This window comes from Pan paniscus, chromosome 1, assembly GCF_029289425.2.
Source record: "Pan paniscus chromosome 1, NHGRI_mPanPan1-v2.0_pri, whole genome shotgun sequence".
Classification (NCBI taxonomy): domain Eukaryota; kingdom Metazoa; phylum Chordata; class Mammalia; order Primates; family Hominidae; genus Pan; species Pan paniscus.
In genome coordinates this window covers 180,976,399-180,990,798 of record NC_073249.2, presented here as the reverse complement: position 1 = coordinate 180,990,798, position 14,400 = coordinate 180,976,399, and the positions used below count along the sequence as shown (strand labels likewise).

General features: G+C 40.7%; 1 protein-coding gene across 4 annotated transcripts in view; it reads left to right on the top strand.

Moving 5' to 3' along the window:
- The window catches only part of MAST2 (microtubule associated serine/threonine kinase 2), a 238,055-nt gene that overhangs the window by 16,811 nt on the left and 206,844 nt on the right, over positions 1 to 14,400 (top strand). For all 4 annotated transcript variants that reach the window (XM_008965226.4, XM_008965228.4, XM_034964012.3 and 1 more), the window contains exons 2-3: positions 5,305 to 5,452; positions 10,320 to 10,462. In XM_008965226.4, coding sequence (XP_008963474.4) covers positions 5,305 to 5,452; positions 10,320 to 10,462 — 291 coding nt within the window. The remainder of the gene's footprint in view (positions 1 to 5,304; positions 5,453 to 10,319; positions 10,463 to 14,400) is intronic.

The window sequence follows — 14,400 nt, the reverse complement described above, 5'->3', positions numbered from 1 at the left end:
GCACACACCTGTAATCCCAGCTACTTGGGAGGCTGAGGCAGGAGAATTGCTTGAACCCAGGAGGCAGAGGTTGCAGTGAGCCGAGATCATGCCATTGCACTCCAGACTGGGCAACAAGAGCAAAGTCTGTCTCAAAAAAAAAAAAAAAGAATGTATTCCAATATCAGATGACAAATTCTAACCATGCAAACCACCGCAATTACGTTTGTACCAACCTAGTAGTACTGGAAGTCTTAACTATGGTAATTAGACAAGAAAAAGAAATAAAGGGTATCCAAATTGGAAAAGAAGTCAAATTATCCTTGTTTGCAGATGATTTGATCTTATATTTGGCAAAAGCTTAAAGACTTCACCAAAAAACTATTAGAACTGATAAATTTAGTAAAGTTGCAGGATCCAGAGTCAACACACAGAGATCAGTAGTGTTTCTGTATGCCAACAGTGAACAATCTGAAAAAAATAAAAAAAGTAACCCCATTTACAATAGCTGCAAATAAAATACCTAGGGATTAACCAAAGAGATGAAAGATCTCTCTAATGAAAACTATTAAACACTGATGCAAGAAATTGAAGAGGACATTAAAAAAATGAAAAGATATTTCATGTTCATGGATTGGAAAAATCACTATTAAAATGTCCATAGTACCCAAAGCAATCTACAGATTCAATACAATCCATATTCAAAATACCAATGACATTCTCCACAAAAATAGAAAAAACAATTCTAAAATTTACGTGGAACCACAGAGGACTCAGAGTAACCAAAGCTATCTTCAACATAAAGAAGAAAACTGGAGAAATCACATTACCTGACTTGAAATGATACTAGAAAGCTATGGTAACCAAAACAACATGGTACTGACATAAAAACAAACATAGACCAATGGAACGGAATAGAGAACCCATTAATAAATCCATACATTTACAGTGAACTGGTTTTTGACAGAGGTGCCAAGAACATACTTTGGTAAAAGGACAGTCTGTACAATAAATGGTTCTCGGAAAACTGGAAATCTGTATGCAGATATCTACATGCAGAAGAGTGAAACTAGATCCCTATCTCTTCCCATACACAAAAATCAAAAATGTATTAAAGATTTAAATCTTAAACTTCAAACTCTGAAACTACTAAAAGAAAACTTTGGGGAAACTTGCTAGGACATTGGTTTGGGCAAAAATTTCTTGAGCAATAAATACCCCACATGCAGAGGCAACCAAAGCAAAACTGGATCAAGGGGATCTTTTCTCACTTCCTTTTGTGTGTGTTTTTTAGAATTTTTTTTTGGTTGCTATGGGGATTACATGTAACATACTAAATTTATAACAGTCTAGTTTGAAATGGTACCAGTTTAACTTCTGTAGTATACAAAAACTTTATTCCTGTATAGCTCCATTTCCTTGATATGTTGTTTTTGTGGCAGATTACATCTTTATTCATTGTGTGCTAAATATCATAGATTTATAATTTTTTTAATGCTTTTGTCTTTTAAGTCATATAGGGAAAAAAGGTGGAGCTGAAAAACAAAAATAGAATAATACTGGCTGTGATATTTGTCCATATAGTTACCTTTGCTGGGGATCTTTATTTTTTATTTTTTGGATCTTCATTTTTTCAGATGGCCTTAAGTTTCTGTTTAGTGTCCTTTCATTTCAACTTGAAGATGCCTTTTAGGATTTGATGTAGAACATATGTAGTGGTGATGGACTCTGTCTGCTTTTTTTTTTTTCTTAAAATGCCTCGATTTCGATTTCTCTTTCTTTCTCTTTCTTTTTTTTTTTTTTTTTTTTTTTTTGAGTCAGAGTCTTGCTCTGTTTCCCAGGCTGGAGTGTAGTGGTGCAATCTTGGCTCACTGCAGTGTTGACCTCCTGGGCTCAAGCAATTTTCTTGCCTCATCCTCCTGAGTAGCTGGGACCACAGGTACATGTCACCATGCCCAGCTAACTTTTATGTGTTTTGCAGAGACAGAGTTTCGCCATGTTGCCCAGGCTGATCTCAAACTCCTGGGCTCAAGCAATCTCCCTACCTTGGCCTCCCAGAGTGTTGGGATTACAGGTGTGAGCCACTGCACCCAGCCTTTATTTTTTCCTCATTTTTGAAGGACAGTTATGCTCAAGATAGAATTCCGTATGTCATCCTACTCACTTCTGGACTCCACAGTTCTGATGAGATATGAGCTGTTCGTCTGATTCAGGATCTCCTGTATTTGACAAGTTGCTTTTCTCTTGCTGCTTTGAATATTCTTTCTTTGCCATTGGCTTTGACAGTTTGGTTGTCATGTGTCTCCATATGAACCTTTTTGAATTTAACCTGCTTAGAAGTCACGGAGCTTCTTAAATGTGTAGATTTGTATCTGTCATCACATTTGGGAAGTTTTGGTATGTTATTTCTTCTTCTTTTTTTTTTTTTTTGAGACAGAGTCTCGTTCTGTTACCCAGGCTGAAGTGTAGGGCAGGATCTTGGCTCGCTGCAACCTCTGCCTCTTGGGTTCAAGTGATAACTGTGTCTCAGCCTCCCGAGTAGCTGGAACTACAGGCATGCACCACCACGCCAGCTGATTTTTGTATTTTTATTAGAGACGGGGTTTCACCATGTTGGCCAGGCTGGTCTCAAACTCCTAACCTCATGATCTGCCCGCCTTGGCCTCTCAAAGTGCTGGGATTACAGGCGTGAGCCATAGTGCCCGGCCTCTTCACATGTTCTTACTGCCCCCTTCTCTTCTAGAATTCCCATATTCATATATTGTTTCACCTTCACCTTTTTTTTTTTTTTTTCGGTGACAGAGTGTTGCTCTGTCACCCAGCCTGGAGTGCAGTGGTGTGATTTCTGCTCACTGCAACCTCCGCCTCCCAGGTTCACGTGATTCTCGTGCCTCAGCCTCCCAAGTAGCTGGGATTACAGGCACGTGCCATCACGCCCAGCTAATTTTTGTATTTTTAGCAGAGATGGGGTTTTGCCATGTTGGCCAGGCTGGTCTTGAACTCCTGACCTCAAATGATCCGCCCACCTCAGCCTCCCAGAGTTCTGGGATTACAGGCATGAGCCACCGTGCCTGGCTATTTTCAGTGTTTTAATCTTGATGCTGCTTAGTGGGTATGTTCAATTTGTGAAAATTCATTGAGTTCTATGCTTAGGTATGTGTACTTTTCTAAAATGAGTAATGTACTTCAGTAAAAGTTAAAAATCCTAGCTTAAAAGTTCAAATTTCATATTTAATTTATATTTCCTTTCCTTTGCCAGGTTTTGACTTGAAGAGACTTGCAGTAAGAAGGGGTGTGATCCTCTCTTTCTTTTCTCCTCTCCTCTGTTATCTGGTTTCTGTACTTTGGTGTCTTGTGGGAAGGAATAGAGAAATTGAAAAGTGTATGTGTTTCTCTTAATTGGTACTGATCAAATTCTTTCTTGATTGTTCTTTCTCTGGCTAAGACGGATTATTCATCCATACAGTGTAGCAGGCATCCAAATGCTGGTTCTCCCATGCAGCTGGTTGTAAGTTTTTTTGAGATAGGGTCTTTCCCTCTCCACATTGCCTTCATAGAGGATATCCACTTTAGCTTGATGTCTTCCAAGGCCTCCTCAGTTCTCTCTACCTAGAGCTTCTTGCTGTGCTTGTCACCTTTGTGAGTGGCCAACCCTCTTTAATGGGTTACCAGCATTAGTCCAAACTCTGCTTCCTTCCCTGGTTTCTCCTTGATCCATAGGTACTGTTTCATCCTTGACATGACAAATAGTGCAAATACAAGCTGTTCCCTTGCTACCTTCTGTTTTTGCATTAAGTTCTATTTCCTGTTCCCCCTGTCTCACTGCTCAGTCCTGCTACAGTTAGGTGCCTGGACACATCAATTGTTTGATTCAGTGCCTCAGTATCCTCCTTTATCCTTTTATTCACTTACCACCATGTTTTGAAATTGTCTTTTTCTTCTTTTCAGGTATTTTTCTTCACCAACTTCACTCTTCTTTTTATGTTTGGGCATTTGTAAATCATGTTTTGGATAGTCACCACCAACCAATATTAGTACTTCCCCATTTTTTTGAACTCACTAATCACAATATATAACTGTATAGAATTTTTTTCTTTTTTTTTTTTTAATCTTAGAGAACTGGAAATTTCCTCCTTTTTTGCCCCTTGTGGCTTTTAGTATTGCTATGGTGCCAGTTACTTGAAGCTTGTTTTTCAAATGGCAGGTGACATGGGGTCAGTTATTCTCTTTTTTTTTTTTCTGAGACGGAGTCTCGCTCTGTTGCCCAGGCTGGAGTGCAGTGACATGATCTTGGATCACTGCAACCTCTGCCTCCTGGGTTCAAGCAATTCTCTGTCTCAGCCTCCCGAGTAAGCTGGGGTTACAGGTGCCTGCCACCACGCCTGGCTAATTTTTGTATTTTTAGTAGAGACAGGGTTTCATCATCTTGACCAGGCTGGTCTTGAACTCCTGACCTCATGATCCACCTGCCTCAGACTCCTAAAGTGCTGGGATTACAGGTGTGAGCTACTGCACCCGGCCCAGTTATTCTCTAATGGTTCTTGTCTCTGTACTGTCTAGATCAGTTTGATGTGTTACTTATCTGTATTTGTTACAGCTTCCTTCATTGACATATAATAGATATAACTCATTGGGCTGATTTTTTTCAAAAGTTTCTTATTTATTATAATACTCCTGATTAGGTGGGTGTTGGCTTAAAAATGTCTACATGTTGATGATATTATTGGACACTGCTTACTGAATGAGGAGAAAGAGGTGTTGGAGTGGAATGGGAAGGTTCTGTCAATGTTTCGTATTGCCTGTATTTTCTGATAGTACTTTTATACTTTTTCTTTGAAAACTTGTATTTAGCTCCTCTTATAGGCATATAAAGAAAGCTCTAACATTAATTTTAGCATTAATTGAATGTTAGAGATATTTCTGACTTTGTATGCCAGGTAAAGTCTACCATTTAATGATTTTTTTAAACTAAAATATGCTTTTCTTTATTGGATATAGGAAGGGTATGAATAAAAGGATAAACATAAATAAACTTAACTAAGAAGTGCACTCATTATGAATACTATATCCTGTCAAAATGTCTGTCATCCCATGACCTTTCTCACCTATTTTTCCTTTGGCATTTTAATAATCAATATCCTGTGTCCTTTATAGCATACCTAGCTTTTACTAAGAAATATGTTTCTGGTTTTAGCTATGGAGGGGGAAGTATAATATTTTGGCACTTTTAAATTGTACTGAATGCTGTAGAGATGTTTAATATAAAGTTTTTATACTTCAGAGGAGATATTAAAGACTCATGTTTTACTCTTTTTCTCTTTGAAGGATGTAGTAACTGGAGTTAGTCCCCTGCTCTTCAGGAAACTCAGTAATCCTGACATATTTTCATCCACTGGAAAAGTTAAACTTCAGCGACAACTGAGTCAGGATGATTGTAAGTTATGGAGAGGAAACCTGGCCAGCTCTCTATCGGGTAAATATCTGATTTTGTTGTTTTAAGAAATGTGGGACCATGTGGTCAATATTTAAGTGTATATTAATTGAATTGGCATCTTGACAGTTTCTTCTCTGTTAGTAGTCTTGTATAGAACATTTATGGTAAGGCTGTCTTCCTCTCCTTACTTCTTCCTCATGGAATCTCTGATTGCTAACCTGTAGGACCTGATAGGTATTTCTTGGTTGATCACCACTAGTGGTCACTCTCTCTTACTCTGATTTTTGCTCTCTGCCTATTTCTGTAAACTTTATATTCTTTGCTTCTGTAGATTTTCTTTTTTCCTTCATTCTCAAAACCTAAAACTCAAAGTGGCCTCTACCTCCTTCAAAGAAAAGACTTAAAAAATTCAGGGGGAAAAAATTATACGAAGAAGTCACAGTACAAAAGGAAGCAATTACATTGTACATTGTGGCATAATTCTTTTCTTTCGTTTTTTTTTGAGATGGAGTTTCGCTCCGTAGCCCAGGCTGGAGTGCAGTGGTGTGATCTCGGCTCACTGCAAGCTCCGCCTCCCGGATTCATGCCATTCTCCTGCCTCAGCCTCCCGAGTAGCTGGGACTACAGGCATCCGCCACCATGCCTGTCTAATTTTTTGTATTTTTAGTAGAGGCGGGGTTTCACTGTGTTAGCCAGGATGGTCTCGATCTCCTGAGCTTGTGATCCGCCCGCCTCAGCCTCCCATAGTGCTGGGATTACAGGCGTGAGCCACCGCACCCAGCCTCTTATATTTAAATTTGTATTTTTGCTGGTCATATATTTAGTTACATAGAGCCATTTCTTGTTTGGTTTTTCATAACATTCTCCTCTTTTTTTAAAAGGATGCGATTATCTTCTCTTTTTTTTTTTTTTGAGACAGAGTCTCACTTTACTGCCCAGGCTGGAGTTTAGTGGCATGATGTCTGCTCCCTGCAACCTCTACCTCCCAGGTTCAAGTGATTCTCCTGCTTCAGCCTCCTGAGTAGCTGGGATCACAGGTGTGCACCACCATGCCTGGCTAATTTTTTTATTTTTGGTAGAGACAGGGTTTCACCATGTTGGCCAGGCTGCTCTTGAACTCCTCACTTCAGGTGATCCGCCTGCCTTGGCCTCCCAAAGTGCCGGGATTACATATGGGAGGTGAGCCACCACGCCTGCCTGGGATGTGATTATCTTCTGATTGTCATGAGTAAATTAGATTTTTTATTTAAAAATGTGGCTGGGTGTGGTGGCTCACGCCCGTAATCACAGCACTTTGGGAGACCAAGGCAGGCAGATCACCTGAGGTCAGGAGTTCAAGACCAGCCTGGCCAACATGGCAAAACCCCGTCTCTACTAAAAATACAAAGATTAGCCAGGCATGGTGATATGTGTCTGTGATCCCAGCCACTCTGGAGGCTGAGGCACAAGAATCGCTTGAACCTGGGAGGTGGAGGCTGAGTGAGCATCATTACACTCCAGCTGGGGCGACAGAGCGAAACTCTGTCTCCAAAACAAAGCAAAACAAAAAAAAAGTAAAGTTTTCTTACCTGGATCAGCTCTTTCTTTTGAGCATCTAACAACCAGCATATTCAGTGTTTTGTTCTAAAATGCTAAATCCCTTTTATCCTGTGAGGTAATTGCATGGCTGCTGGGTACATTGTTGAAATGTGGTTGTGTTTGACTGTTCTTTCTATGGAATTTTCCATTTATCTGATTGCAGCCCGTGTCTTACTTTATGACGTTTGGGGTGCTTTTCATTTCTGAGTGCTTAGTCTAAGAGTTTGCAGGGCAGATGATACCTCACTTTTTTTTGAGACAGGGTCTCCTCTGTCGCCCAGGCTGGAGTGCAGTGGTGTGATCTCAGCTCACTGCAACCTCTGCCTTCTGGGCTCAAGTGATCCTCCCACCTCAGTCTCTTAAGTAGGTAGGACTATAGGTGTGCACCACCACACCCAGCTAATTTTTGTATTTTTAGTAGAGAGGGGGTTTCGCCATGTTGCCCAGGCTAGTCTTGAACTCCTGAGCTCAAGCAGTCCTTCCTTGGCCTCCCAAAGAGCTGGGATTATAGACCTGAGCTACCAGGCCAGGCCAGATACTCCACTTAATTGCAATCCCCTCCATGCTTACTATAGCTTATACCTTTCTTTGCCCAGTTGCATTGGTTACAGTCCACCTATCTGCTTTAGATTTCCCCACAGTTTTTTCACCCCCTCATTATCAGTGTCTGGCCGTTTCTGTCATTATGGCCTTTGTTTGCTTACTTTTTATTTTTATTTATTTATTTATTTTTGACGGAGTCTTACTCTGTCACCAGGCTGGAATGCAGTGGCGCGATCTCGGCTCACTGAAACCTCCGCCTCCCTGGTTCAAGCGATTCTCCTGCCTCAGCCTCCCAAGTAGCTGGGACTACAGGTGCCATGCCACCACACCCAGCTAATTTTTGTATTTTTAGTAGAGACGGGGTTTCACTATGTTGGCCAGAATGGTCTCAATCTCTTGACCTCGTGATCCGCCTGCCTCGGCCTCCCAAAGTGCTGGAATTACAGGCAGGAGCCACCACGCTCCGCCCAGGTTACTTCTTTTGTCTCATTTTTATGGTGTTTCCTGGAGGACAAAAGATAAAAGCATGTGCTTGGTCTGCCATCTTTAACTGAGAATGTTTTATGCATTAGCCTCTTGAATTATTATAAGAATAGTAATTAGAATTTTTAAGAGGTTTTCTTTTTTTCTGTGTTATTTATTTACTAAAGAGCTGCTTGTTATTCTGTTTGTTTATGTTGTTCCTTCCTTTTATTTATTTTCCTCAAGTTCTTGGCAGTCTGCGGTATGCTTCAGTCTTTACTGGTGTACAGAGTCAAATAGGTTTCTTCTACAGTGTGTAAGCCTCTTTCCCAACAGGCCTTTATTTTGAAGAGAGAGATGATAGTAATCTTTGTGTAAATAGGATAAGTTAAGCTGACTTTCCTTTAGAATTAATAGGTGAGAAGTAGGCAGGTCATCTGGAGAAATGCACATTTGCAGAATGAAGGAAAGAAGGCAGGCAGGCTCTACTCTGGGCTTATGGAAGTTTTGAGCAGAACACCATCATCATCATCATTATTTTTTTTTATGGAGGGCTTTATGGAAAGACTTTCCAGTAAAAGGTACATTTGAGACTTGAAAACTTAACTAGATTTTAAAAGTATATTGTAATTTTCTAGTAAAACATGCTAGTTATAAAAAATGTCACTACAAAAACATGCATTATGTCAAAGTGAAGTCTTTCCTTTTTTTAAATTTTTTGAGACAGCTTCTCATTCTGTTTCCCAGGCTGAAGTGCAGTGACATGACCATGCCTCACTGAAGCCTTGACCACCTGAGCTCAGGTGATCCTCCCCCCTTCTCCTCAGCCTCCTGAGTAGCTGGGACCACAGGCACACACCACCATGCCTGGCTAATTTTTTTTTTTTTTCTTGGAGATGAGGTCTTGCTATGTAGCCGAGGCTGGTCTTGAACTCTTGGGCTCAAGTGATCCTCCTGCTTCGGCCTCCCAAAATGCTGGGATTACATGTGTGAGCCACAACACCTGTCCTGAAGTCTTTCTTAATTTTTACTTTCTTCTATGTCTTAATTTTCTTCTGTGGTTAGCTTTGCTAAATTGTTCTCCAAATGAATTGTATCATATTTTGTTGGCAGCAAAAACAAAAATATCCCCCAAGCCCTTTCTTAACATCTTTACTACATTGGGTATTTTCATGACTAAGATTTTACCAGGCACAGAAAGGATTTTCAAGTGAGTCGAGTGATCATGATAAAGCCAGGGGAAAGTGCAGGGCATAATACTGAAGTTGAGTGAGTGAATAAGTGTGGAAAAGAGTCGAAGGAGATGAGACCAGAAAGATAATCTGGATTTATGGAGGGTCTTTTTCATATGCCAAAATGTCTGGCATAATATCTTCAAATAGTAAGGAGCCATCAGAGGCTTTTAAGGAAGGAAATGACATGAACACATTTTTGTTGGTTAGATCACAAGCAAAAGTGTGAAGAATGGTGGGAAGAAGGGGAGAAATGAGACCTTCACCTCATTTATAAAGTCATTGCAGGTGGGGCGTGGTGGCTTATGCCTGTAATCCCAGCACTATGGGAGGCCAAGGCGGGCACATCACCTGAGGTCAGGAGTTGGAGACCTGCCTGGCTAACATGGCAAAACCCCATGTCTACTAAAAATACAAAACATGAGCCAGGTGTGGTGGCGCATGCCTGTAGTCCCAGCTACTCAGGAGGCTGAGGCAGGAGAATCACTTGAGCCTGGGAGGCAGAGGTTGCAATGAGCTGAGATCACACCACTGCACTCCAGCCTGGGCGACAGTGAGTGACACTCTGTCTCAAAAAACAAAAAACAAAAAACAAAAAACAAAAATTATTGGAATTCCCTATACTTGGTCTTTATAAGTGACTCTCTTTCATTTAGATTAAGGCAGACAGTAAACCTGAACTGAGCACATGGAGTCTAGTGAGAGCAGAATAGGTTCATTGTTTGCCTGCTGGAAACTTGCATCTCTAATGTTACACTGAGGTGATGAGAAACTATGTAGGCTAGAAGGGATTGGAAAACTCCTAGACTGCTAGTTTGGGTGTTAGAGTGGGAGGCTGGCATGTGGTGAATATTATAGAGAACATAAAATAGTTAATCCATTTCAGTGTTCCACTTGCCATTATCGTCACCACCAAGACAGTCACAATTTTTAATGGATAGTTGGAAATTTTAATAGATTCTAAAATGGATGTGAACAATTTTACTTTGTATCAGTATGGTTTTATCCACTTGATATCACTGTATTTGTATTTTTTCACTTGTTTATCAATAAATAATTACATGTATATTTTCCAAACCTTGTATTTGAAGGTAAGCAGCTGCTCCCTTTGTCCAGCAGTGTACATAGCAGTGTGGGACAGGTGACTTGGCAGTCGTCAGGAGAAGCATCAAACCTGGTTCGAATGAGAAACCAGTCCCTTGGACAGTCTGCACCTTCTCTTACTGCTGGCCTGGTAAGTGTTCATAAAGGTGGCATTTTGCTCTATGAAAAATCCATAATTGTCATTTGTCATTGCAACATCTATTCTTTTTCCTTTTTAGGATTTGGAGAATTCAGTTTCCCAAAATGAAGTATGGAAGAGAATGAATTTATTATTATTTTTTTTAGAGATAGGGTCTTGCTTTGTTGCCCAGGCTGACTTCGAACTCCTTGGCTGTAGTATTCCTATTGCCTCAACCTTCCAAGTAGCAGGGACTACAGGTACATGTCATGGCATCAGGCTAAGAATGAAATTTTTTTTTCTTTTTTTTTTTTGAGTTGGATTTTTGCTCTTGTCACCCAGGCTGGAGTGCAATGATGTGATCTCACCTGCCTCCTGGGTTCAAGCAATTCTCCTGCCTCAGCCTCCTGAGTAGCTGGGATTACAGGTGTGTGCCACCACCCCTGGCTCATTTTTTTGTATTATTAGTAGAGATGGGGTTTCACTGTGTTGGCTAGGCTGGTCTTGAACTCCCGACCTCAGGTGATCCTCCCTGCTCGGCCTCCCAAAGTGCTGGGATTACAGGTGTGGGCCACCACTCCCGGCCTTAAGAATGAAATTTTAATTGTATCTATTTTTTTTTTTTTTGAGATGGAGTCTCACTTTGTTGCCCAGGCTGTAGTGCAATCTCGGCTCACTGCAACCTCTGTCTCCCAGGTTCAAGTGATTCTCCTGCCTCAGCCTCCCAAGTAGCTGGGATTACAGGCACTCGCCGCCATACCCCGCTAGTTTTTGTGTTTTTAGTAGAGATGGGGTTTCACCACGTTGGCCAGGCTGGTCTCGAACTCCTGACCTCATGATCCACCCACCTCAGCCTCCCAAAGTGTTGGGATTACAGGCTTGAGCCACTGTGCCTGGCCCAGTTAAGTCTATTTTGATTGCCCTCTCATGCTGTCAGTGTCACTGGTACTAATTGTATAGTGAGGGTCAAGGAAAAGATTCTGTAAGGTTGTAACTTCAGTGAGTAAATTTTCCTGGGAAAGAACATTCTTTTTATAGAAATGATTCTAAATCTGGTACAGTTGTGCTGCTTTGGTTTACAGCTCTGTGGTATACATATTTAGTACATGAGGATAGGGAACATGTTTGGCACATCATGGGTACTTAAGTATATATATAAGAATGAGGGCCGGGTGCAGTGGCTTATGTCTCTAATTCCTGCACTCTGAGAGTCTGAGGCAGGAGGATCGCTTGAACCCAGGAGTTCAAGACTAGCCTGGGCAACATAGTGAGACCTTGTCTATACAAATAATAATAATCATAAAAAAAAATTAGCCGAGGATGGTGGGGTGTGCCTGTAGTCCCAGCTACTCAGAAGGCTGAGGTGGGATAATCGCTTGAGCCTGAGCAGTTGAAGCTGTAGTGAGTTGTGATTGTGCCACCACACTCTGGCGACAGAGTGAGACCTTGTCTGAAAAAAAAAAAAAAAAAAAAAAAGCCTTTTGTTTGTCTAGGCTTTGTGTGATAGGCAGGGCCTTACAAAATTAAAGCTGTGTAGCCTGGGCAGGTTGCTTTGTTTCTGCCTGTTGTTACAAATTATACCCTTTTATCCTCAAACTTGCTTTTGTACCAAAGGCACCCACTGGCTTTCTGCTCATCTCACACTGTTCCCTCTATCCTTAGGTCTAGGCACCTACCAATTTGTAGGGTACAATAACAGAAACTTGTTACTATTAAAGTCTCATCTACACTTGAAGATATAAGCCTTTTGGGTCAACATATGTGGAGTAGAAAGTTTTGTCCATTTGTTCAATATGGGAAGTGGGAGTAGCGGGGAGGATGTCTTTGTGTAGCAGGTGGGAGGCTAATTTTTGGATCAAAGGATATCCTGATAATACCGAAGTTTGTGATTCTCAGGCCACAGAGAGAATCAGGATCATTTGTGAAAATTCCTACCTCCTTAATTTTTTATTTTGAAATTTTGAAATCTGCAGAAAAATAGACAGAATGGTACAGTGAACACCCATGTAAGTTTTACCTAGACTGACTAATTTGTACATTTTTTCCATATTTGTTTTTTCTGTGTGTATATATGTATTTTTTTCCTGAAGCATTTCAAAGCAAGTCACAGACTAATTACGATACCTCATTCTTAAGTATTTCTCCTAAGGTGAAGGATACTCTCCTAAATAACTACAATATATGACCAGATCTAAGAAGTTTAATACTTTTTTTTTTTTTTTTGAGACTGAGTCTCGCTCTGTCACCCAGGCTGGAGTGTAGTGGTGTGATCTTGGCTCACTGCAACCTCTGTCTCCTGGGTTCAAATGATTCTCCTGTGTCAGCCTCCCAAGTAGCTGGGATTACAGGTGCGCACCACTACACCTGGCTAATTTTTGTATTTTTAGTAGAGACGGGGTTTCACCATGTTGGCCAGGCTGATGTCGAACTCCTGACCTCAAGTGATCCACCTGCCTCGGCCTCTCAAATTGCTGGGATTACAGGCGTGAGCCACCGCACCTGGCCACATCATTTTAATAGTAACATCTAATAATGTGAAGACCATATTGAGATTTTCCTACTTGGTCCCAATATGTCTATTAAAGCCTCGCCTGCTTCCCTTTTAACCTCTGGAACCTAAAACAAACAAACAAACAAGCAAAAATGGATGAGTGTACCCTCCTAGAGATTTTGATCCAGATGTCTGGGGTTAGTCACAAGCATCTGTGTTTTCTTTTCTTTTCTTTCTTTCTTTTTTTTTTTTTTGAGACAGGTTCTCCCTCTGTTGTCTAGTCTGGAGTGCAGTGTCATGATCTTAGCTCACTGCACCCTGTGCTTCCTGGGTTCAGGTAATTCTCATGCCTCCCGAGTAGCTGGGATTACAGATGTGTGCCACCTCACCTGGCTATTTTTTGTCTTTTCAGTAGTGATGGGGTTTTGCCATGTTGGCCAGGCTGGTCTTGAACTGCTGACCTCAAGTGATCCACCGGCCTTGGCCTCCCTAAGTGCTGGGGTTACAGGTGTGAGCCACTGTGCCTGGCCTGTATTTTCTTTAAAGTGTTACCCTGATTCTAACAACGTACTTCTTTGAGAACTACTGCCACCATGATACAGCTGAATATTCCACTTTAAGGTGGTATGTTGCAGAAGGGATTCCTGGACTGAGGTTACTGGAACCTAGGCCAAGTGAGCTAGAATATTCCTGAATTAAGTTTTTTTTAAATTAACAGTTTATTGAGATATAATTCACATATGATATAATTCACCCACTTAAAGTATACAGGTCAGTATTTTTTGGTGTATTTCACAGACATGTACAGCCATCACTGTAGTCAATTTAAGAATATTTTCTTTACTTTAGAAACTGTACTCTTCAGGTATCACCTCCTCATTGTTCCATCCCTATCCCCGCCCCCACACTAGGCAACCACTAATCTACTTTCCACCTCTATAGGTTTGCCTATTCTGTATTTTTCATATAAATCAAATCAAATATGTGGCCTTTTGTGGCGGCTGCTTTCACTTAGTCTAATGTCTTCAAGATTCATCCATGTTGCAGCATGTGTTCCTTTTTATTGCCGAATAGTATTTTGTTGTATGTATATATCATGTTTTGTTTAGCTGTTCATCAGTTGATTCATTTCCTTCATTCTTCACCTTCATTTTCTAATGTTTATTGAGAGGATTTATCTGAGGGCTTATTTTTCCCATATATGTAGAAATCATGATCCTAATTAGTGATTACCAGGGCATGTTCTAAAAAGGATCATACAATCGTATCATTATATGTGCCTAGGGATGGAGGAGAACTTAGGTGGCATATTGTTCAAGATTAGTTCTTCTTCTTCTTCTTAAAAAAAAATTACATAGAGTGAAAATCTGTTCTTAAAAGTGGGTTGTTTCTGCCTTTTGGCTATTATAAGTAATATTGCTATGAACATTCATGTACAAATTTTAATGTAGATATATGT